The 24,115-nt window shown below is 41.8% G+C and overlaps 1 protein-coding gene across 3 annotated transcripts in view; it reads right to left on the bottom strand.

Annotated features, from left to right (window-relative positions):
• LOC134640850 (protocadherin-1-like) overlaps window positions 1-24,115 on the bottom strand; it is a 216,601-nt gene that overhangs the window by 179,924 nt on the left and 12,562 nt on the right. For all 3 annotated transcript variants that reach the window (XM_063492881.1, XM_063492899.1, XM_063492890.1), the window contains exons 2-3: window positions 22,610-23,447; window positions 16,443-18,626 (exon numbers count right to left, since the gene is read on the bottom strand). In XM_063492881.1, the coding sequence (XP_063348951.1) occupies window positions 16,443-18,626; window positions 22,610-23,425 (3,000 nt within the window). In that variant the 5' untranslated portion in view covers window positions 23,426-23,447. The remainder of the gene's footprint in view (window positions 1-16,442; window positions 18,627-22,609; window positions 23,448-24,115) is intronic.

Here is a 24,115-nt window from a genome sequence, read left to right as displayed (position 1 = left end):
ACACACACACACACACACACACACACACTCTCTCCCGAATCTCATTAACAAACCTTCGAATCGGTGGTTGTAGATTAAAAATGGATCAAGACTCGGCAGCAGCTGCTCAGCCTCTTTCCTCCTCTCTGGATTTCAGTCAGATTTTTGGACTTTTGAGGTAAATTAGAGGTCCGATCCCACAAGAGGGAGTTTTAAAGAGAATTATTAAACCAGAAGAAGGAAGTGTTATTTTGTACTAAATTGCACCGTGTTTAAACATGGTGATTATGCTTTTATTTGTACTCTTTACACACTTTTTACCAGCGGGCAGTTTTATTTTCTGCATGTAATCACTGTGAAAAGCTCTTTAGTCAGCCTAAATATTTTGTCTCTAAAACATTGATATTTAAGGGGCTTTTCTGTGGTTATTTTCTTTAGGGATTCATTTTCCAATTACTCGATTGATTTTTTTCTCTCTATATACTGTTTGAAAAAGAGAAAAATGCTTATTGTTTCCCAGCATCCATCATATTAAATAAACACAAAGGTGTGGAAGAACACGACCTTGGCTGTTACAGCAGCAGAGTAATGATATGGTATCACTGTTGTATGCACACGTATCTCATAAAGCTGCAATGATTGGATGTACCCCTGCTTTTGGCCACAGTTTCAAAATTTATTTGCAGCATTTTCAAAGGCCCGATGTGATTTAATAATATTGTTAGCACAGGGAACGCAGTCTGCCTCAACAAATCTTCCTGTCTATTTACTGTTCCACTCCAAGTCGTTATTGATTATTTCATGTATTGATGAGGTTGTTTGTTGGTGTTTTTTTTAGTTGTCAGAGTGCGTCAGAGCAGATAAAGCGTCCGCTGGCTTCTTTGGAAATAAACATTAAGAGGCGGCTGTGCTCGTTCGGTTTCTGACAGCAGCCGAGGAGAGAACACGAGCGCTGCTGTCCGACAAACACGGACCAAGAGCAGATTTGTTATTTTCTGTTTCTGAGCTTGTGCAGCGGCTTTAACGGGATTCGCACAAACCTTCAGGGAAATTTTCGGCTCCCCTCCCCAAAAGAAAGAAAGAAGCAAAAGAAAAAGTCGCAGATGTGAAGCTGTGTGTTAACATCCGACCTCAATCCTCTAATTTAACCTCCAGAGATTAGGCCGAGCCACTAATCCAGACTGAAGCAGAGGGAGAGAAGAGAGAGAGGCAGAGTCCCGATTTTTGATGTATTAGTCATGTATTTTTGTCTTTTTTATTCAAATATATTGTTGTCAGCAGTGAGACCTCTCATTCCAACCAATAAAACAGATGGAAGTGAAATTAAAATAAAGACGAGATGAAATGGAAGATGGGGAGCTGAGGTCGGCCAGAGGATTAGAGCGAGAGAGAAACAGCTGTTATAATAGTGATGGGATTTCCGACTCTTTTTAGAGAAACGGCTCTTTCGGCTCGACTCACTAAAAAGACCGGACTCTTTCGACTCCGAACCGGCTCTTCAGGTTGTTTTGTTGCTTTAATTCATTTATTATTAACAACAATATAAAATTATTCACAAAAGGAATTACTAATGTTAAAAAAGGAGTTTTATTTATATATGTTTATATATAAATATATGCGGTGGCCCCTAGAGACAAAGCACGTACAAACTCCAAAACACATTTCTAGCATTAACTGAACTTCCAAAACAGAGCTACCTAGATCACTTAAATTACACAATTGAAAGCATATGTGTATTGTTTGTGTATTTATACACAAGCACTCATATATATTCAAATAATTAAAAAAAAAAAAGTTAATTTACCTGTTACTACCACACCATCGTTGGTACTTCCTGGCTTGTGTAGCCACTAGTTAACAAAAGCTCAACACTGCGCCTAGCATTCTGGAGCACTTCTGTTGTCTTTTGTACGTGCTTCTGAGTTTTTATGTGTTTTGGAGTTTTTACGTGTTTTGGAGTTTTTACGTGTTTTGGAGTTTGTACATGCTTTGTCTCTAGGGGCCACCGTAAATATACATTTATTTATTCACTCCACATAAAATGTAATAAATAAATCATATAATACAAAAATCAACTATTCACATTTCAACTTTTAACTATTTAAATTTTCAGCTTTTTCCTTTTAAACAAATTAGAAGTGAAACAACACAAAACACTGCAAACCACAACACAATTAAATATAAATTAAAATATGAAAACAAAAAGAAGATGCACATTCTCTGTCATATGGGCCTGCATGAATAAACTTTCTGTATCCTTTATCATCCGCAACTGAAAATAGTTGTGGATGATTACTATACCTTTCTAATGTGACGTTGTTGTCCCTGGCTCTCTTTCTCTCTCTTTCCCTCCGGCTCTGTTCCTGTGCTACTGCAAGTGTAACTACCGCCACTCCCCCCTCCTCCCCCACAAGGCTCGTATGCGGAGTGAAGCGGAAAAAGTGCGAGAGAGAGGGTGAGGGGTGAGAGAAAGGAAAAAAAAAAACCCACGGCTCGTGATAAGGAGCCGGCTCGCGTCGTTCACTTCAAAGACCCGGCTCTAAGAGCCGTTTCGTTCGCGACCGACACATCACTATGTTATAATCGGGCACACACACACACACACACACACCAGGCTGCAGTTGAAGGCCTCACTGAACCCTCCTTAAATACTTGAACCAAGATCTGTGCTGTGAGCTGAACTCTCATTTGAAATATGGATGAACAATAAAACTCGTGTGTTTGAAACAAGTACAAATTACAGCATGAAAGCATCAAACCTACGCATGTGCGCTGCACACTAATAACGCCAGTCGACCAAACCGTCCCTGTGGTGAACCTTGCAGATTCGCGATGATAAGAAACTGTGCATCAGTTATAGGCAAACTGTATATAATCACTGATTGTATCATTCCGTTTAATCTGCTACTTCATTAGATTTGGAAAAATATTTTGGACCAAACGCAGGCTTATTGTGAGCTGCTGTTAAACGTTATTGCTATTACGGTCTCCAAAGGTACTGCTTGCATTTACATCCAAGTGACATTTCCCCCTATTGGCCATAATAATTGATGATGATGTGAGTAATGTGTCGATATTGCAGAGCTGTTTGAGGGAAGATAGAAGTGTCCACAAAATGCTGTGCGTGACAGCAGCTAGCTTCTCTTGTTTCTTTTACTGCTGTCAGGTGACATAAATGAGGAAGTTATTTATTTCTGTAATGTGATCATTGTTGTGGTTTTTCAATTAATTTAAGGAAGTTTACTTAGGGAAGTTAAGTTGTGGGAAACAATGCAAAGAACATAAACAGGAGAGAGAATGCGTGGATGATCATGAGTTGAAGTTAAATCATGAACCAGTTTCAAGTGCTCTACAAACAGCAGAAAATCGGACGGTGCTTCAGGTTGGGGAAAGTTGAATCAAGCTTGCTAGGATCGCCGATGGCTTACAAGAGTGTGACACTTGTGTAGAGAAACTCCTTTTGATTTGATTTTGTCTAAAAAAGTTGGTGTTTGTGGTCCTTAAAACTCCACTGAACCACTAATTGTGTTTTTTTGTAACATCTAATTACTTGAACAAACGGCCAGAAAAAAGGAATCGTTTCACAGAACAAAAGTTCAAATATTTCCAAACTGGTGGCCACGAGTAAAACACTGAGGACTCCTCGCATCCTGCTGACTGGTAACAAAATGCAACCAGGAAGAGGAAGAAGCCGAGGAAGAGGAGGAAGCAAGAGCAAAGCGAAAGGATGAAGAATGTGGATGAGATAAAAGCAGAGAGGTGATGAGAGAGGGAGATAAAGAGAGGGAAAGAGGGGGAAGGAGAGAGGAGACGAGTGTTTCCTATCCAAACAGACACTTCAGATGATATGGAGAGAAAATGCCGAGTAAAAGAACGACAACATCTCCCTCCCTCTTTCTGTTTCTCTTATCTCCTCTCCACAGTCTGAGCAGAGGAAGGAGAGGTGATTCAAGGTGAAGTACGAGGTGGTCATACTAAATAAAAAGAGAGGAGACAGAGGGACGACGAGAGAGAAGGAAAGAAAGAGAATGAAAGTTTGGTCGAGGCAGAAATGGAGAGTAAGAAGAAAACGGCGAGGAGATGGGAAAGGAAAGACAGGATGAAAGACAGGGAAGAGAAAGAGGATGGAAGGAAGGAAATAAATGAAAAGAAATATAGAACGCAAGATAATAAGGAAGGAAAAAAAGGGCATGGAAAAGTGAAAGAAAAGAAGAAGAGAGGTGCAGAGAAATGAGAGAAGGTGGATGAGGGCGAGGGAGGTGGAAGGAATAAGAGAAAGGAAAGACAATGAGAGAGGATAAGCAGGAGAAAAACGAGAGGAAGGAAGGATGAACGAGAAGTATTTTGCCAACAAGGATGGAAGCCCCTTTGCTCTATAAAACCTCTCTGAGCTCAGTCGACCACTGCGTCATTTTCTGCCTCAGTGCTGAAGCAGTTAACCAACACACACACACACACACACACACACACACACACACACACACACACACACACACACACACACACACAGAGCAAGCCGCCCTCTGCCCTCGTCACGCTCTGCCCTGCAGGGTCCAGGGATTTTATGACTGGCAGAGGCGTGTGTGTATCTGTATCTGAGTGTGTGTGTGTAGGGAGGAGGAGACATAAAGTAGCAGCACAGAGCTAAAAACAGTCTTTAAACCTGAAGCCTGCAAAGTGTAAAAGTGTGTACAGAGGCAGAGGATGAGGATGATTGAGATGAAGATTACAAAGTGGACTGAATGTGATGAAGAGCAGAAATGAGGATCAAAGGAAAACTTCTCACTACCAACACACTCGGTCAGAATCAAAGCCAGGCTGACTTAAGATCCTGTCTTGCTGTAAAACATGCGATGTAGGCGAGAAACAACAAGAACAGCACTCGGCTAGTGAAGGCTACATATTAGCTTTAGCTAAAGCTGCTATAATACCCGAAGACAAGATTTTTTTTTCATCACATGAAACCCTCATAAACCTCCACGCAGGCTTTGGGGGTTTTACAGTGAACCTATCCTGCTCATTTCCAGGTCCATTTTTATTCTAGGACTTTACTTGAGTAACTCTGCAGACTAACAGATTTATATCATACTGGTTCATCGGCTCATCCTGTGTGTCAAAAAGCAGTTTCAGCTCCTGTCTCCTTAAAAGTCCACCTTCTTTCCTGATTGGCCGACTAGGGGTAACCATTTCTCTTTTTATAAGTGAGCAGTTTCAGGCCTGTGCACCATACGTTTGTCAGTGTGAGCTATGTCTGTGCAGTTACTAGAGCTACAATTGGAGAACGTCATTATGTGAAATGTTGGGCACATTTCATCTAGATAACTAACAATGCAACATAATCTTCAGTCCATGCTAGTGCAATATTTTTAAACTAATACTTTACCCCAAATCAGATTACCCTCCACGTGGTGACTGTTAGGAAGTTTATTTGGGCAAATAAAACTTGAAAGCTAAATTGCATTCAAGTCACGTGTTCTGAAACCACCTTGTTTAGCACGGGACTAAAATGCAACCTGCTTCGCTAGCACACGCGTTAAACGTGGGTGTAGTCGATGGATTGTGTTTTGGAGAGACTATTTCAGATACCAGCGTTTCAGAAAAAACAAAGTTTTATTTTCTTGTTGTTTTTCAACACTGGGAAATCTGTACTGGTTTCCTACGTTCAAAAACGCCGTACCTGCAGCTCTTCACTGTGAGGCGCAGCCATCAGTGTAAACAGTGAATGTGTTTCTGCTGTTTGTGCTCGGATCAGAGCCAGAAGATGAACCGCGAGCGGACAGACAGCGACGGAGGATGCAGCTAAGCTCACCGATTCTGCTGCTTCTCCTTCTTGTTTGTCAGGTCAAACAATGAGGCTGCTATTTGACAGATGGGGAGAGAGAGCTGCAGGAAGTAAACACCAAACAGGAAGTTGAACACAAATGCAAGGCAACAGGGCAGACCATAGCCTCCGTGTAATGATCAATTACTGTTGGAGGATGGCATTATAATCAAATAACAAGAGGAAGCAAAGGGCTGCTGGTGATTATGTGTTATTTCCTGATTGATGAAGTCATGTTTGTCTCTCTCTCTCGCTCACTCCGGTAGCTGTCACTTCCCTCATCGTCACCTGTCAGTCAGGATGCAGACGGAGGCGGTTGCCGCGGTGACTGCCTGTGACTGTACACTTGGCAGAAGGTCCTTTAACACATCGAGCTGCACTCCCTCTCTAACACAACTCTCCAGAGACTCGCTGCTGACAGTCCTGATTGTCACTTAGCATCTGCTGCCAATTACTGCACTATGTTCCTGAAAATACTGATCCTGATACTATTACGGTTACTGTGACTACTGATACTGATACTACTGTTACTCTTACTTTGGCAACTACGCAGTAGTGATGCTGCGTGACTCCTGATCCCGATGCTCTTTCGGTCTTGGATGCGAGAAATCACGTGTCAAAATATTTATTCCTCTTTTAGATTGCCTGTCACGCCAATAATCTCATCAATTGCATTTTTTAAATTAAAGCCAGCGTGCGTTTAGTTTTTCACAGAGGTGAACCCCATTCCAATTAAGACAGAAAAAATAGTGGAAGAAGTCATGTTCTCCGCAGAGCTTTTCCATCGTTTGAGCTTTGACTGGAGTTCTTTTAATGAATCTCTGCTCTGTCTTCTTCTTCTTCTTTTGTGGTGGCTTATTGGCAACAACTGGAGAATGAAGTTCCGCTATTCGCATGACAGTAGTGGATGGAAAACTGCATTCATTTGCATTTTCTTTTTGCCAATTTGGATTTCAGTTCTGCTTGGAAAGCTGACTTTTATCAAAGTGCCCCTCACCAAAGAAAAGAATGACAAAACTCCTTGTTATTTATGACAAATGTCCAGTTGTGGCAGCCGAAATCTGCTCAAAATGAAGCAGACTTCAGCTTTGTTGTGTCAGTGTGGAGTCCACATCAAGATCAGGATCAGCAACACATGAACAAAACCAATCCCTGCCCATCTTTTTGCATTTCTGTTATCCTGCTCTGCTTCTATCAACACAACACAGTCACACTGCAGGCAGCATCCGAGCTGCTGCCGCCGCTGCTGATGATAGCAATAAGCAGCCATGTTGTGTGTGTGTGTGTGTGTGTGTGTGTGCGTACTTTCCTGCAGACAGATAGAGTTCAGCAGCCCGGTGTGCAGAGCAGCTGTACAGCATCTGACCTCTGACCCCACTTACAGGTGTGTATGTGCATGCATGTGTAATATGTGGTGCACATCTGCAGCCCTCTTCTCTCCTGAGTCATACCACCTGCTACCAGCCCAGTCACACACACTCACAAACATAACGCTAACATACATGCTGATATGTGGAGTGAGCGTGTGTCTGTGTGAGGTTTGAGTGTGTCTGCGTGTGTATTCGTGTGTGTTTTGCACTCGGCTTCATCATCTCCTCCACCTCCTCATTTTTTCCTCTTTACTGGGCCCACACTCCCCCTCCTCTCGTCATGCTTGCATCTACTGTCGCCTGTTTTGTTCGTGTGTGCGTGTGTGTGTAAACCCTGAGGCAGGTTTCCATTCCACTTCACTTGTGTTGTTGGAGCAGGTGGCAAGACATCACACACACACACACACACACGCACAGACACACACACGTACATATATATATAGAGAGAGAAATCTATATAAATGCACTGAACACACAATAACACAATAACAAAATTATGTTTCTTGTGTTTTTGATTTCTGGCGCCACATAAAAGTAAAACACAGACACACACACACTGATCTTTGTATTGAGTCGTCTCAGTGGCTCGAACACAATCACAGCCCTGAGGGGGCGACCGAGATAGACAGAGATTGAGAGAGAGGCTGAATAAGAGTTCCTTCATGGCTCTCTCAGCTCTCTATGGATTGTTTAAAATAAACTGGCACTTCTCAAAAGGCTAAGATGATTTTATGTTTTCTGAAGATGATTTCACTCCTGTCCTGTTCTTCTTCTTCTTCTTCCCTGAGAGCAAGCAGGAACGTTCTGGTGGCGTCCACTGAAGCACTGAACTGTGATTGAAGTGATTGAAAAATGTTGCTGCTTATTGTTGTAGTCCCCATTTTGTCACTGCTGCTTTTAAATTGGCCAAACGGCTCCTGTGAATGGCTCCTGAGCCGTCCTTTGGCTCTCAAAATAAGCTTTTGGCAGGAAACCACGAGAGGTTTTTTTTACACCATCACGCTATTTTAATCATTTACTTAACTGTTTTAAAATTTTTAATTCCTCTCCTTTCCTTATACACTAAGACAGAAGAAAATGGTCTAGCTTTTTCAAAATTACTTTTATTTTATTGGTTTCATCTTAAATTTGAGCCCCAACCTGCTTTGGTCCCAGTTTTATCTATTTTTTTACATGGTATGTGGATGTAAAAACAGCAGCTCTGTGAAACTTTGGCTGCTGATATGGGAAGTATATGCTGAAATAATGATGGTCAGCAGGTGTTTTGTTCATCACCTTTACCTTTTTGTTTTCATATGTTAGCATGCTAACATTTTCTAATCTCCCAAAGGCTTACTTACAGGTGTGCTAGCTGCTTGTAGACAGAAATTTCCACCATGTCAGCAGACGTATCATTTATCATAAGGAGAACAGGAATCTATGAAGTAACTCTCATTACATTGTTGTACCTAAAACCACCGAGTTAGCAAGCTAACTAGCCACCACGATAGGTTAGCTCAAACCACATGAGTGGTGCTGATGATACAGAGCTTTTCCCTTCATGTTTGGAAGTTCTGTGATTGTATATTTGTACTGTATATTTTCAGATATCTGAGGTACAGCAGGACAAACTGAAGTTGCTGTTTTGCATCATGACTTCTTTGGTAGCTTGCGTAATGTTTTCAAAGCTAATGTGGGTTGCTGCTAATAGTTCACAGCACTTTGAGGTACACTCTATCTCTGTGTTTATCTTTGAGCTGTAAATTTGCAATTTTGTACATTTATATAATACAACCTCATACAATATAAACAATTTTAATATTGCATATACTGTATATATTACCACTGTGACAGTCTTGCAACTACTCGCACTTTAAATTCTGACTACACCCACACACAAGCCACAAAAGCTACAAGTGCTACACAAGCACTTGTTTTACTGTTTTACTATTTTACTATTTTCTACGCTCAGAGTTAAGTTTATTCTTATTTTAGATAGTTGTTTATTTAGTTGTTTGAAGGGAAGCTGCAAAGTAAGAATTTCATTGCTTTGTGTAACCACTTGTGTTTTGCAGTGTATAAGACAATAAACTTGAATCTTGCATTTTTAAGTCATTATAAGATTTCATAGTGTAATTATTATAATTTTTAAAAGACTCAGACTGCTGGCTTGTTGTTCTTAGAGCCTTCAGCTCTCAGGCTGATTTTCTGTGGGACCAGCTTTCAGTCTGGGTTTATTAGACAGATGCTTTTTCTACTTTTAAGATTTGAGTTAAATGTAGTCATACTTATAGGTATCCAAATCCTGTGGCACAAATAACTGGACAAATATTTTGAATTTTAAACAAGATGAATGGTTCTCTTCCTCTTAAACTGGAGGAGGTGACTCTCCAGCAGCACCTCAGACTCATTTAATGTGTCCTATAAACACCTGAGCGAAACGTTCAGATGCTAATCTCCTGCCATCCGAACAGAGTGTGAACTGTTTAAATCAGTTATTTCAAGGAGAGCTGGAACTGGGTGTCTTCATGAATCCAATAATTTGATGTAATTTGAGGAGTGAGGTGTTTTCTACCTGTCAGACATGTCTCGATGTGTGTGTGCGTACACACACACAAGCTGAGAGGATTACTTTGTGCTGACAGACACCCACGCCTTAGGAATGTGTGTGTTGTATGTCTGTGTTTGTGTGTCAGTGTTACAAAGGCCCTTTGTGATGAAACTCCCCAACCGTTCTGGACCCGCAACTTCGCCACTATAAACACTGCGAGTAGCTGTTCTAATCAGTGAATACACACAACCTTCAAAACATTATGCTCACAACAATGAACAGTCAGTAACAAATAATTAGTACAAGCGCTACTGCTAAAAGGAATAATATAGAAAGGTGACAAATTCAAGGAAACACCCGAACCTTCCCATGCAGTAACGACATATTTATTTTGGTTTCTTTGGTTTTAGTTAATCTAGTAATACTAATACTAATACTAAAAAGTACCAAAAGACCTATGGTGGAATTTTATGTTCTTGATGTCATCCAACTTATTTCTGTAGCTAAATTGTTAAACTCTTTCCCCCATGAGCAACGTTTGGGGGTAACCTTTGTTCCTGTCATATTTCAGACCGGATTCCAGAATAAAATGACTGAATGTGCATCAGAAGTTAATGTGGGTGATCTCTACACAGTCTATTCTAATGGTGCCCAAACCATGTCTTTACTGATAAAGACTACAGGGTACAGGGTAGGTCATCAAATGTGATCTTTATAGGGGAAAGACTCATAAATACTCACAACTGCTGATTTTACATGAGCTGGGTCCTGATATCTTCTTAATGTATCAGCATTATGTATGGATGAGTGAAGATCCTGAGTTTATTTTAAAAAAATCTTCTGGAGAAGCTATTCAACCACAAAAGACTAGTGCAACTTTAAAATCCTGAAAAGGAGCTGTGATTATTTTACATGAGTGTTTTGGCAAATGAAAGTGTGCAGCTGAAGTAACGTGCGAGTACAGTGGCAGTATCCGTAACCTTGCCTTCCACTCAGCTGAACCTGACTGATGACAGGCACTCTGTCCCAGCCTGATGATATTTTAGCCGCTGCCATGAAATTACAGTAATTTTCTGGGGGAGAAAAAGCTGCTAGCTGCCCGCCTAATGACTGCCATTACAGTTTCTTTTCCTGACAGTGAGCTGGACCGCAGAGAAACAGGAAGTCTTCTGTCAGTCAAACTACAGAAACACATGCTATTGATTAAAAACACCTGTTCTGAATTGCCTATGGTTTAATGAAGTGAGCGAGCTGATTATTGAGTGTGAACATTAACAGGTCCAGTGGGATGGCAACCAGATTTTGGTTCATCGTGTGGTTTCGGGTGTGTCATTTTCATGGATTTCATCTGTTAAGCTGACAAGCTGAAACACTGAATGAATGGGGCTGATGGTCTGATTGCTATTGTGGGTGAAAGAGATTAATATTTTTCTTTTCACCCCAATAACTCAAGGAGAAAATTTTATTTCTAAGCTACGGACCAGCATTTCCAGGGCTTTTTAACTTGGTGGCTGATGTAAGTTATCCCTCATATGATAAAAAAAAAAATGTAAAAAAAACCAATGACTGATTTTTTTTCCTTCTCTACCTTTGCCATCTGACTGTTTTTTCCCCACCCTGTGGAGGTATGAATACCAAATATGTTTTCAAAATTGGAAAAAAATATGAGACAAAAAACTGAAACAACAGTGTTATTTTCATGCCATGTTCCTAATGACTACAGCGGGCCCACAGCAGAGCATCGGCCTCCTGGATGCCTGCTAGCTGAGTTGTTTTCAGGCATGTCGACATGCTTAGAAGGAGTTCCTTATAGAAATGTGTTTCTTGGAAGACCTAGAGCTCCAACCAAGAAGAGCTGGAGGTGGTTGTCAGGGTCTGGGTATCAGTGTCAAGACTGATACCCAGATAAACCAAGATTTGGAGCCACTCCAGCAGACTGATCGTCGGTAGTACCTGATTTAAGATGCACAAACAATGCTTTAATGAGGATAGTCTAGTACTCGCTCATATTTTTCTGGACAATTACAACTTTCTGCACGACACCTACCACCACCCTGTTCCAAACGCCAATTTTGGGAAGCTCTCTCTGCGTGTCTCGAAACTCCACTCAACTCTCCTGGAGAGGTTCTCCGAACAATTAGCCTGTTGTGTCTTGCCTCTCTCACAACAAGCCAGGCTTGGACATTTGAAACCAACAGCAACACAGTTCTCTTCCGATGTCTTGACTCCTGCGTCTTTTCTCACAAAAGCCGACCCTCCAAAAACAGCTGCAGCTTTTAATGAGTGGAATTGTTGCTTTGCCTATTTGAGACTATTAAAAAAAAACAAAAAACTGCAGAATGTTCCCACAAGCACTTCAAATGAAGCACGAAGTAGTCTTTGGATTTAAGACACACTAAATGTGCCATAGGAGCCTTCTGCACAGCCTGTAAGCCTGTAGAGCATAACGCTCAGATCATGAATCAAACTCAAACAACAGAGTGAAAGTGCAGATATGAACGAAGTGCTGGTTGTGAAAACAGTTTTTGTTCTCCTTTAAACAGCTGATAGGCGCCATGATATGACACTTGGGCTGCTGGCACAGAGATACGCAACAGCACTACAACAACAACACACACAGAGCGAGACCTGACAGTAGACATTTGCACACCTCTATGAAGGTGTTTATAGTTTCTTATCCAATGTTTCAAATGTGTCCTGGCTTGAAATGTTTTTGTTGTCCTGAATTCATTCTGGGCATGTCCATTCAGCACTATTACTATTTATTCTGGATTATAAACTTCAAATAAAATAAAAAGTAGCTTAATCATCTGGTATTTGATAAATAAATGTATTCAACACAACTTTAGTATCAAACTAAAACTGGAACGCTTCAGCTGTACAGATGGTAATATGTAATCCAGAAGTCATTTAGCTCAGAGCTTATGCAAACACACATCTCCTCATTCAAAGGGCAGAGCTTTCCATAGAAGGAAGGATTGTGTTGGGTTGGATGGACGGAGAGGGAGGTTGGTCAGTACTATGAGTCAGCACACACACACAGGCAGAGGTCGTTGTGTTGCCATAGAAACGGCTGAGCTGGTCAGCGTAAAAGCAGGAAGGACGCTGCCGGACTGTTAATGTAGAGACCAGACACAGGGAGGAGTCGGGGAGAACTGTTAACTTTTGGCCTCTTCGCTCCTCTTTGCTAATAGCTGTTCTTGAGCGATATTTGACCTTTGTGTCCAGCGGGTTCAGGACCTGCTCAGAGTTGTTTTGATCTCAGTCCTTTCTGTGCTGTTTGCTGTAGGTTCAAAGTCTGAAAGAGTGTTGGGTGTGTTTTGCGTGCATGTAGGCCACACGCCACCAGGTAGGCAGCTGTAAATTCAAAGTGACAGAGAGAATGGCTGATGTGTTCCAGTCAGCTGTTATGGAGAGAAAACATATTTGGAACAAAGGGCTAAAGTAAATTTCAAGCACTGTTCAAACTGTAAAGCTCATGTAATAGACCTCCATCGGAAATGCTAAGAAGAATGCTATTTTCAGCGAGTGGTTCTTAGTTTTGAGTGTTTGCTTATAGAAATGCTCATTTCCACCAAACACAAAAATCATTTATTTGCTTGTCAACCATCTGTAAGAATGTAAAGCATGCAATGTATGTTTTCAGTTTGTTTTTGTCTTCCTTTTAATGTCTCAGTATTGCGTTTAATCTACACTTATTTCTGAGTGCTACACAAATTGTCATTGTTATAGAACGTCTGATAGAGGGCTAACGGTAGCACAGTTAGCACAGTTAGCCTTTGGTTTGCATGTTAGCATGCTAACAAGTTTAGCTGAAGATAACAATGTTGTAATATGTCTTTATCACTAAATACTTACTTGGGAAAGTACTGCATTATGACCCGATGATTATACTTGGCACAATTTGACAGCTATTATTATATTGTGCTGTTTCCTAGATGTGATGCTAGGGCTAACACCATGGCTCTGATGATTCTGCCCTGAGTTTGGCAACATCATCTAACTTAACATGCTGCCCACTGAGCTGCATAAACCGGATATGTGGCTCTAAAACAGTCATCTGGATACATCATTAATGTAGTGGACAAAAAATCATGATAATCCATCTATCTCTGGTCTATTTAATAAAAGTAGTGGATTGACAGAATTAGACACTTTTCCGACTAACAGCCAGTTTTATCTTATTATGTTATTCAGCTTTAACCAAGGAAAAACTTTAAAATACCAAGGAAAAAGCTTGCTAATTATCCTCAGATGTAATCTGATGGGTTTCCTTCTCTTACCCTATAATTTAGTAGATAATGTATTTGAGGACTTTTTTACATAACCTTGTGCTCCCTGTAACTGTGAGGTCTGAACGTAGTTGTTAAAACATCAGAATTATGAGCATAAAACCAAACAATTGAGAAAATGGTCAGATAAAGAATTCAAAAAAAAAAAAATCTAAAAAGGGAAAAGAAATGTTACCATTCTGTCATCCAGCTCTAAAATCAGTGTTTTCTGCAAAACCTAATTGTTTGTCTTGACATTATTAATGAAAGGTGTTGAGAACATGCAGAAACCATACTCAGAACATCTTGGGCCAAATACATTTTCTCTCCATATATGAAAAATGAAAATGAAAATAGAATACTGTACCTCTCCTTGCAGCATTCCCAATATTCCCAATTCAAGAACCCAGTGAATGCACAGAAAGCGCCACTTAAACATTTAAGAAACAAGTTTATTGAAATAAATTCTGCTTTAAAGTGTTAAAAAGAAAAGAAAACACTGTACAATTATGTCCCCATAGAAAAGTACATGAGAGTACATGACTGAGCAGGTGTGCAATGGAACAGACTAGATGTGGCTTTAAATTCTAGTATGATGCCTGCATGTTAACAGGCTAAATGTTAAACCAGCAGGAGCGCTAGCAAGCTGCCAACACCAGCAGGGACTCTGCGAGACTGACCAAACAAACAGTTTCTCAGCTTCGCGTGTTCATATATATATATATATATATATATATATATATACATATATATATACATATATATATATGATGTTATATATGATGCTGAAACTGATGATGGCGATGACAGTGAAAATGCAGGTGTGTGTGAGTCTTTGGTACATGTTTTCAAACAGTCAACACAAGTCTTTAACAAGCCGGTAGAACAATGAAATGGCCTTGTTAAGCTCACACGAGACACACTGTAATGTTGCAACATAAACAGCAGATGAAAAAGCAGAAACAAAACAAAATGTTTCACATTCACATGTATGTACAGTCTGAACATCACTACAACACCTTAATCTGATTGTCTGGTTTTTTCGGTGCATGTGACATTTTCACTTTTCACAGCTGCAGGTCCATCAACATGAAGCCACAAAACAGCCGATGTGGCGTGAACGCTCATCACAATCACACAGTTAATGGCCCCCGTCTCACAGACCCCCTCCCAACTCCCCTTTTTGTACATTAAATAGAATAAAGCAAGGCACTCTGGGTAAAAGAAGGCGAAAGCGGGTGCCTGGAAAATTACCTGCCATTAATCTGTGCAAACAATTGACTTTTGAGCCCCTGTGATTGGGAACACAGCTAAATTAAAAGTCGTCTTTCAGCTGACCTGACAGGAAGCGTTGTGGCTCGGAAACGGTCGTATTTAGTTTTAGTGTACCTTTTCCTTCATAGCGTAGAGGCTCTTTATAACCCCACTCCCTTAGCCTTCTTATTCCCTTTCTTCCTTTCTTTCTTCTTTGCTGCTTGGCTCCCTGACTGAGCTGAAATTACCTTAAATTGGTCTGAACTGGATGGAAACACTAAAGTGCTGCTCAGCCAGTCTACTTCCTGGCAAAAGAAAGCCAAGAAACAATAAAAATTGGTTAAAAAAAAGAACGAAAACTAACTCAGGAATTCACAGTCACTCTTTGTCACACTTCAACAAGCTGATCCGGCCATAAAGAGCAGCTTTAAGCCTCAAGTCAGCTCTCCAGAAAAAAAGAAAAGAATAACACATTCAGACATAATGAGGATGTCAGCATGAACCTTTCAATGGGTGCTCAAAGAACTCCAAGAACATTTGCGAATAATAAAATGGGGAAAACTCATAATGTCCTTCATTTAATCCACCATAAAAAAGGTAAAATGAAACACAAACAAATGAAAAACACAGATGCTAAGGACAGACCCATATGGGATTTCCAAGTTGAACAGGGGGCTCAATCGAACGTATGCTATCAAACTTGGGTTTACATAACATCATAAGTAATTCTTTGAAATATCACATATTTCGCTATAACAGGAACTTTTAATTAAATTCTGCAGATTAAACATTTGAATGCAAGGCTCAAAAACATCATCCAAAAAAACCCAAAACCCATTACCTCAAACATATAAATCCTCCCTAAATGTGTTTTAGATCAACAGAGTCCATTTTAGGAGGGAGGTTACTGTAAGGAATTGACAAATTGGTAAGCCCATATTTGGTCTAGCCCTGCAATCCTTCATTCTGTGGCTTTGTGGTGTCCATGTTGAAGTGAATACCCAAAACTGAGCAGAACAGAACACAAATGGTGAACAGAACCAAACTTAAAATAAAAGGAATCACAACTGTGAGGAGGTGGGTGATGTGCAGGGAAATCAGTGCAGCTTTGGTGGAAGAACATTGGCTTTGCCAAATAAGTCCCAGCGTGACTACCACACCCGGTTGGTCCAATAGATCTCCCTGTGGTACACTGCTGTGTTTGCGTAGTCTCCTACCTGTTTGTTGCTGTATTTGGGTGGGTTGGCCTTGTAGCTGTAATCCGAATATTGGTCGGAGCCAGTAGAGTTGTTGTCGCCCGTCCCCACGAAGGTATTGGTGGCAGGGAGGTCCTGAACAGCCTGGTGCTTCTTGGAGGCAGACGGTGACTGTGGCTGCAGCTGGATGGATGGTAACGGGGAGTTGGAGCGGTAGTGGCGCCCCAGATCAGGGCTCCCTGGTGGATAGTTAAGGGGCAGGTGGATTCTGGGACTGTCATTGACATTCTCATTGATTAAGTTGAATTTGAGGCCTTTTTGTAGACTGGCGTCCTCATCGTCTTCTCCTGTCTTAGCTGGTTTTGGAGCCTTCCCCTTTTTGCTCTTTTTCCCTTTGCCATTTTTAGGGCCCTGCTTTGGGGCATACAGGTCCTTACTCTCCTTTTTGCCGGCCTGGTAACCACTCTTGGTATCCTTCTGTACCCAGCGTCTGATGAGGACCACGGCAACTATAACTAAAATGACAACAGCAAAACCGGCAAGACTGCCGTACAGAATATTGCTTTGCTGAGAATAGGCATAGTTGGGATCTCCGGCAATGTCCCTGTCCAAAGGGGTGTAGAGGCTGTGTCCAACCAGCGCTTCAATGAGGGAGACATTTGATTTTGTTTCATTTACAAAAACATGAACTAGTGCAATGGTGTTACGAGGAGGTTTGCCCTTATCAACAACCTTCACTACCAGCCGATGTAGCCCATTGTACTTGGGGGTTAATTCTTGTGCTGCTGTGATTTCCCCATCATTGGTAGATATTTGGAACAGATCATATGGATTTCCACCTATGATGGTATACTCTAGCTCAGCATTGAGTCCAGCATCAATGTCCTCAGCTTTTACCACCTCCACGTGTGTGTTTGGTCGGGTCCCAACCGGTAGGTGTACAAAGGACGAGTTAGACGGCCTGGTAACATATGGGGCATTATCATTTTCATCCAACACATTGATGGTCACACCCACATAGGAGGATCGAGGTGGGTTACCACCATCCACAGCCTTTAGTTGAAACGTGTAGGTGCTCTTCTTTTCACGGTCGAAGGAGATGCTTGACAGGATGGTTCCTGTGCCATTCTGGATGACAAACATGCCATTGTCCTGTTCCACAAACAGCCTGACTTGGGAATTCTCATCCTTATCTGCATCATTGACTGTCACTACACCAACAGGATTGAGTGGAGGCATGTTCTCTATGACAGAGAAGCTATAGCCATTCAGTGTAAACTTTGGGTCATTGTCATTGCAATCTAGAACATTTACCACCACCGTGGCAGTGCCGGTTTTACTAGGCACACCCTTGTCTGCTGCAGTTACACGGAATTCATAACGCTCTTTTTCTTCCCGATCCAATGAGTGATTCACACGAACTTCTCCAGTGCTGGAATTAATTTTAAAGAGCCTTCTGGCTGTTGGCTCAGTGATGCTATAGAACAACTCTGCGTTTGTGCCGCTGTCTGCATCTGTCGCCACAATGTCTAGAACTTTGTCTCCTGGCTGGTTGCCTTCTGCAAAGTCCACCTCAACAGTTGAAGGGGAAAAGTTTGGTGCATTATCATTAATGTCTGTAACCTGGACTTTGAGAGCGTTAGTGCTGGACAGAGCTGGGTTTCCAGAATCCACAGCGACTATTTCAATCCTGTAATCCTTAATACGCTCATAATCCAGCAGGGTTGTTGTCTGCAGGAAGTATTTTCTCTTCCGATCGTTGGCTGACTCACTTGCGGGACGAAGCTGAAATGGAACATCACCAGCAACAACACATGTCACCACAGCATTTTCCCCCTCATCACGGTCTGACACCTGGACCAGTGCCACTGGTGTACCAATAGGCATGTCCTCAGAAATGTTGGCCACACCATCGTGATGTGTTACCAAGCCAATACCACGGATCTCAATGGCTGGTGCATTGTCATTTTGGTCCTTGACGTGTACGGTCACAAGGACCTTGGAACTCTTGGAATTGGGTCCACGATCTCTTGCCACCACAAAGAACTTGAGAAAGTTTTCTTCTTCTCTGTCCACAAGACCTTTGACGTAGACGATGCCTGTTGCGCGGTCAATGCGCAGAAGCCTTTGGACAGATTCTGATGCTTGATGGAGGCTGTAGTCTATCTCTCCATTGAGGCCAGTGTCTGCGTCGTTGGCTTTGACCTACAAGAGTTGGAAAAAAACAAAAGAGAGAAAGAAACAAAGAAACAGATTCAATCTTTTAGCCAAACACTGTCCAAAACAACAATAAGAATCAGATCATTTGCCTGTTCAGAATTGCATTTGGTACACTGGAAAATTAAAATATCATCAAAACATTGATCTTTTGGCAGGTTTGCAGTTTTCATGACAAGCAATAAATATTCTATATTTAATACATTCAAGTAATCTCAGATTAAAAGAATGATTCGCCACGCTCTTTTTCATGTGTCATCATTGAAATATACGTCATGTTTCCATTACAGTCTCTGTTAAATTTTAATGATTATTTAGCTTCTTTGGCTAATGAAGAGTCATGACCATTACTAATGCAACAGTACAAGGCCCTTTATGTTTTCCTCAGGGGGAGGAGTTTGTATGCTGCGAAAGATAATACCCGATCAAAGCTGATTGCACAACCCTACACAACAACATCTAACGGCCGTGCAGCGGGTCATTGGCATCTAATGGGCAGACGAGTGAATGTTAATGTTCCTCTCATTATCAGAAAAGCCCCAGCTCCTCAGGGCCCATTAGGAGACTGAATAGGACAGAACAGGATGAGCCACAAGCTGACTTCATAAGTCCAAACCTAAAGTAAATGGGGGCAGTTAGTCAATTAGGAGATATGAAAAGTCAGCAAAATATCACTTAGGAAATACTCGTTAACACACCTGTCCTATCTACGGATCTAAACCGTTTTAATTGCAGTCATTGAATGCCACGGCTGCCATTCAGAAATGTAGGTTGTTTCAAATTAAGCAGTTCTTGAACAGCTGATTTAAATGTCCCAGGTACTGCTGATCCAGTGTTTGTACAGCCTTCACCCAGGACAGAGTAATGTAATTATGTTGGGTTTTTTCTTCTTCTTTTTTTTTAGGCCATTATACCTTTAAAGCTGGGCTGGTTCTTAGCCAAGCTTGCACTCAGTAATATATTTCCCTGAAATTTAAGTCCAAAATATTATGATTTACTAAAATACAAAAAAAGAAATCTTCCAATGGGATAAGATTATTAGGGCTATTTTTTAAAGAATCAATCAAACATAACGGATTGCTTCTGGTCGTAGCTTCGTATTTATCCAAATAAGAAACACCCTTTAAAGCCCCTAAAAACACCAGCTACGTCAGTAATCAAAATCTAATATAATGTAAACATGATATAAGTTCAATGAAGATACAGATTATACCATATCAAAAACCATTTAAATCAGTTTTTAGGAGGAAATCAGGCTTTAAAAGGCTACTGCTAACAGAATCTCTGAAGACTCTTAGTTTTTCACACAGACTCCAGTTCATACTGCCACATAATAAATATGTTGTTTATCGTCTGCTCAAGAAACTCACAAACTGTGACGGACCACCACTAGCACCATGATGTGACCATAGAAGCTACTGATCCAAGTCAAAGAGGTTAAGGTTAAAGAAAGCATGAAAGTGAAATTATAATTTCTCCTGCCCATTGATTTCCTTTCCTTTGCTCTGGCCTTAAGCAGCAGACATCACCAAACAGCGGTGAATTATTGACAGCTTCTGAGAATTGTGTATTGAACAGTGTTGTTGCTGGAGCCCTGTGCCACTGTGATGGGGACAGAGCTGCGCTGGCTGTGCTCCAAGGCCACTTTGTCCAGGCATACAGAAACTATAAACACTCTTTATCTACCAGTTAACAATTAACCTGCAAGAGCGTCTGGTTTCCTGACTGAGTGAACCAGAATCTCTGAATGTTTCAGCTGATTTACAACAGTAAACCTTTAATTTATTCCAACATTCTCCAAATCAGCCTGGTTTCTCCCCCTCCACGAAACTGTTAAAGAATTTATTCCCGAGGAAATGAGCTTGCAGACACTTAACGCAGAGAGATAATCTATCACAGTTTATATCCTGTCTAGTTTATTGTTGACTAAATTACATTATAATGACGTGGCAGTTCAGTGTGGACTCTTCAAACCATTTGAGGCTGCTTTTTGAACTAATTAATCAGCTTGTCAACACCATATTGTTTTTTAAATCATCTTTAGGATTTTAGCGACTACGCATTAGGGACCCCTGTCAATATTCCTTGGTCTTTAATAAGCGCTAAATTTCAAGGATCTGTCTTCTGCTTATTACTTGATTAAAGGCTCTAAAAACATTTATTGTTCTCACTCAGCTTCTTGACGTGGCTGATTACAGCCACATTTTAAAAGAAAAGATGCCAAATTTCGAGCTGCTCTGGTTGATTTCCTTCTGGTTAGCTTCTATTTCTGAAGGGTTTCAGGTAGGCGGAGCTTAGTTCAAAAGCTTTAAACGCAGTGGTGCAGAAAAAATCAGTGAATTCAACGTGGCAAGGTGGGGATGTCATGTAGCTCAGTGCACCTATCAGGCACAAGAGCAACATTTGAATGTTAAAAAAAAATCAGATCAAAAACCACACCCACACAGGCTCTATAACTGGGCTTTTCCACACATTAAAAGTTCCAGGGAATTTACTCAAGGTTACATTACAAGGGAATATCAGTCAAAACTTTTTTATTGCATTATTTTTATCCAGATTAATAGTTTTTTTTTTTCCAAAAATCTAGTGATTTAAACTTAAATTTGCCCATTTTTAGAAAATCATCAAAGTTAGACCCACCGATGTTCACGGTTACTTTTATTGAGATAACAATCTGGTTGCCTGAAGGTCTAAAATAAGGTGACTCGATACTGAAACAGCATTAGAAGAGACTAACAATAATCACAAAGCAGCAGTGTGTTCCTTTAAAAAACAAGTCAAAAGACAGGGATATACATGTCTGTGCTGCCATTGGCTGATTTAAGCAGGTCAGGGTCGTCAGTCAGCGATGTCCCGCTGCCTCTAAAGCATCGCTCCTCAAACGCACGTTAAGTGAAATGAATTCTGTGGCTCTCTGAAATGCAATGAGCCACATCCAGAGCAATAATACCAATAAGCCCCGTGGATAATCTCATGACTGACTCAGATTAAGTCATGCACAGCAAGCTGGAAGGCTGGCTGGCCGCACTGCAGTCTGGGAGAAGGGGCACGAAAAGTGGAGGATGACATGGTGAAGTGGGTTTGTCGAGATGTTGCGGAGTCACCGAGCCAAACCGGGCCTTCCTGCTCTGCTCGCTGATGGCGACATCACGTACCGCCGCTCCAGCCGGGGGCTCAAAGGTGAAGTAGAATCAGTGGTTAATATGTGACTACACACAGCGATCCCACGCCCCGCTTCACCTCCGCTGCACCATCTGTCTGTACGGATAATTGAGCAGCATATTATGTGCAGTCGCTGCTCCGTGTTGTCCTGCAGTGTTATCGCCAACAAGGCCAAAGGTTCCACTGCAATGTTCGTCGGACAAGAAAAACTCTGGATTGACTCCTGAACAGCAGCAGCAGCAGCAGCGCTCACACGCAGTTTTGCCTGGAGAGAACTAACTTTACTACTTTTTAAAATAACACAATAATAATCATTTACTTGTGATATTTTAGATGTTAATAGACTGTAAATGAAAAAGCTCCCATATGGAAGGATCTCATATGGTTGAGACTTGTATCCCTAAATCACACATAGGGGACAATTTGGAGTAAATAAGAACTGTCCTCAACTTGGACTTCATATTAAATTTTTCAAAATGGAAAAGGTTTTAACAGCAAAGCTTTACTGCCAAAACAAACAAGTGACTTCATTAAGGAAGTTCTAGTTTCTGAAAACCTGCCCATTTAGCATGCGGCAACACAACTGAAAGCCGACGATCTGTTGGGTATGAAGAGGTAAAAAACAATATTGATATGTTGAAACCTTTAAATTTAAAATTTAAGCGTTTAAAGTTACATTTTACAGTGAAAAACATTAATCAGAGGATGCCGGTCGATAAATGACTGATTAGCTACCAATAATAAATCAGAGCAAACTGCTCTACAGGTTCAGATAAAATGAATTGTACGACACTGATGTGTGTGCTGACCTGCAGTACAGAGTGTCCCGGTGGACTGTTTTCTGGTAGGTCAGCTTCGTAGTGACTTTTCTCAAACTTCGGAGTGCAGTCGTTCTGGTCGGTCACCGTAACTCTCAGTAGAGCGCTGCTGCCCCTCGAAGGATTCCCGCCATCCTGTACCCTGATGTTCAGGTCATACGAGTCCTTTATCTCACGATCTAAGTTGCCCATCACGACCAGCTGCGGCAGCTTCTCCTCCGCGTCCACGGCGACCTGCAGGCTGAAGAGCTGGTCAGCGTCTGATCCGGTGCTACTGCTCAGAGAGTAATCTGCCACGCCGTTGCTCCCCGAGTCTCTGTCAGTGGCCATGGGGATGGAGAAGAGGGCGCCGATGTGCGTGTTCTCGGGAATGGACAGAGTCAGGATAGGCGAGGAGAACTGCGGCGTGTTGTCATTTATGTCCAGGACCTCGATTCGACCTTCAATGAGCCGCGGCCCGTTGCCGATACCCTTCACCATGTCAGTGATCGACACCTCGAACTCCAGGTAGCATTTGTCGCCCTCGAACAGGTTGCGGCAGTCTCTCAGTGTCTCACGGTCGATGGGGATCTCGGTGGTGTAGATGTCACCGGTCGAGCCGTCGACCCTCAGGTACGGCGCACCCACCTCCAGCTTGTAGAGATGACCGGCATTGGGCAGGCCCTGGTCTGTCGCCAGGCTGCCAATATGCGTGTTGGGCGGTCGCTCCTCAAGAACCCGATAGAGGATGTCACTGGGCGCGGCGCTGCAAGACACCAGCAGGAAGGCAGCTAAAAAGAACAAAGCTTCACACCTTGGCGCCGCCATGTCTCTGCCAGAAAACACCGCTCTGAAACGGACAGAGACAGAAAACACATTAGTAAGACTCATGTTCCGCTTCAGACGGCACCAAACAAGACTGATAACTGAGGATCTGCAGAGCTGCTGCTCAGATTTATTTCAGGGCCACTCAAGAAAAAATGGCTGAATTCATCTCCTTCAGCGTCTAAACATATCCTCAACGGTTACTCGCCAGACCCGAATGCGGAAAGTTTTTGAGTCTGAACTCATCGGCTGAGACGGTGTGGGGAGAGCAGCCGAGCAGGGTAGAGTGATGACTTCCTCCTGCTACCAGCCGACCGCTCTGGCAGGAAGACAAACTGAACGCGGCTGCAGGCGACCAAAAATACTGACAAGAGGCAGCGAGCGGTAATGTGCCACATGATTAGAATAAAAACGTAAGATAACACGTGGGGAGGACCGCACTTGTAGAAAATCGGATCATTTTCATGTCTTTTGTGCATCTCAAAACATGTTTATTTTGCAATACAACCTAAAGTCCAACATTCTGAGTAGCCTATAGCATTGAAGGCTGTTTGCAGGGATAATTAACTCAAATTTAAGCTTTTTAAATGTCAAACAGAATTTCAAGCAAGAGCAGATCTTGTTCCTTTGCAAGCAATTCAAGACATAAAGAAAAACATTTGCCATCGCCTTCATCACACACTACTTGTTGGG

Source organism: Pelmatolapia mariae, linkage group LG2 (genome assembly GCF_036321145.2).
Source record: "Pelmatolapia mariae isolate MD_Pm_ZW linkage group LG2, Pm_UMD_F_2, whole genome shotgun sequence".
Classification (NCBI taxonomy): Eukaryota; Metazoa; Chordata; class Actinopteri; order Cichliformes; family Cichlidae; genus Pelmatolapia; species Pelmatolapia mariae.
The sequence above is the reverse complement of the archived record's forward strand: the minus strand, read 5'-3'. Positions and strand labels throughout refer to the sequence as shown.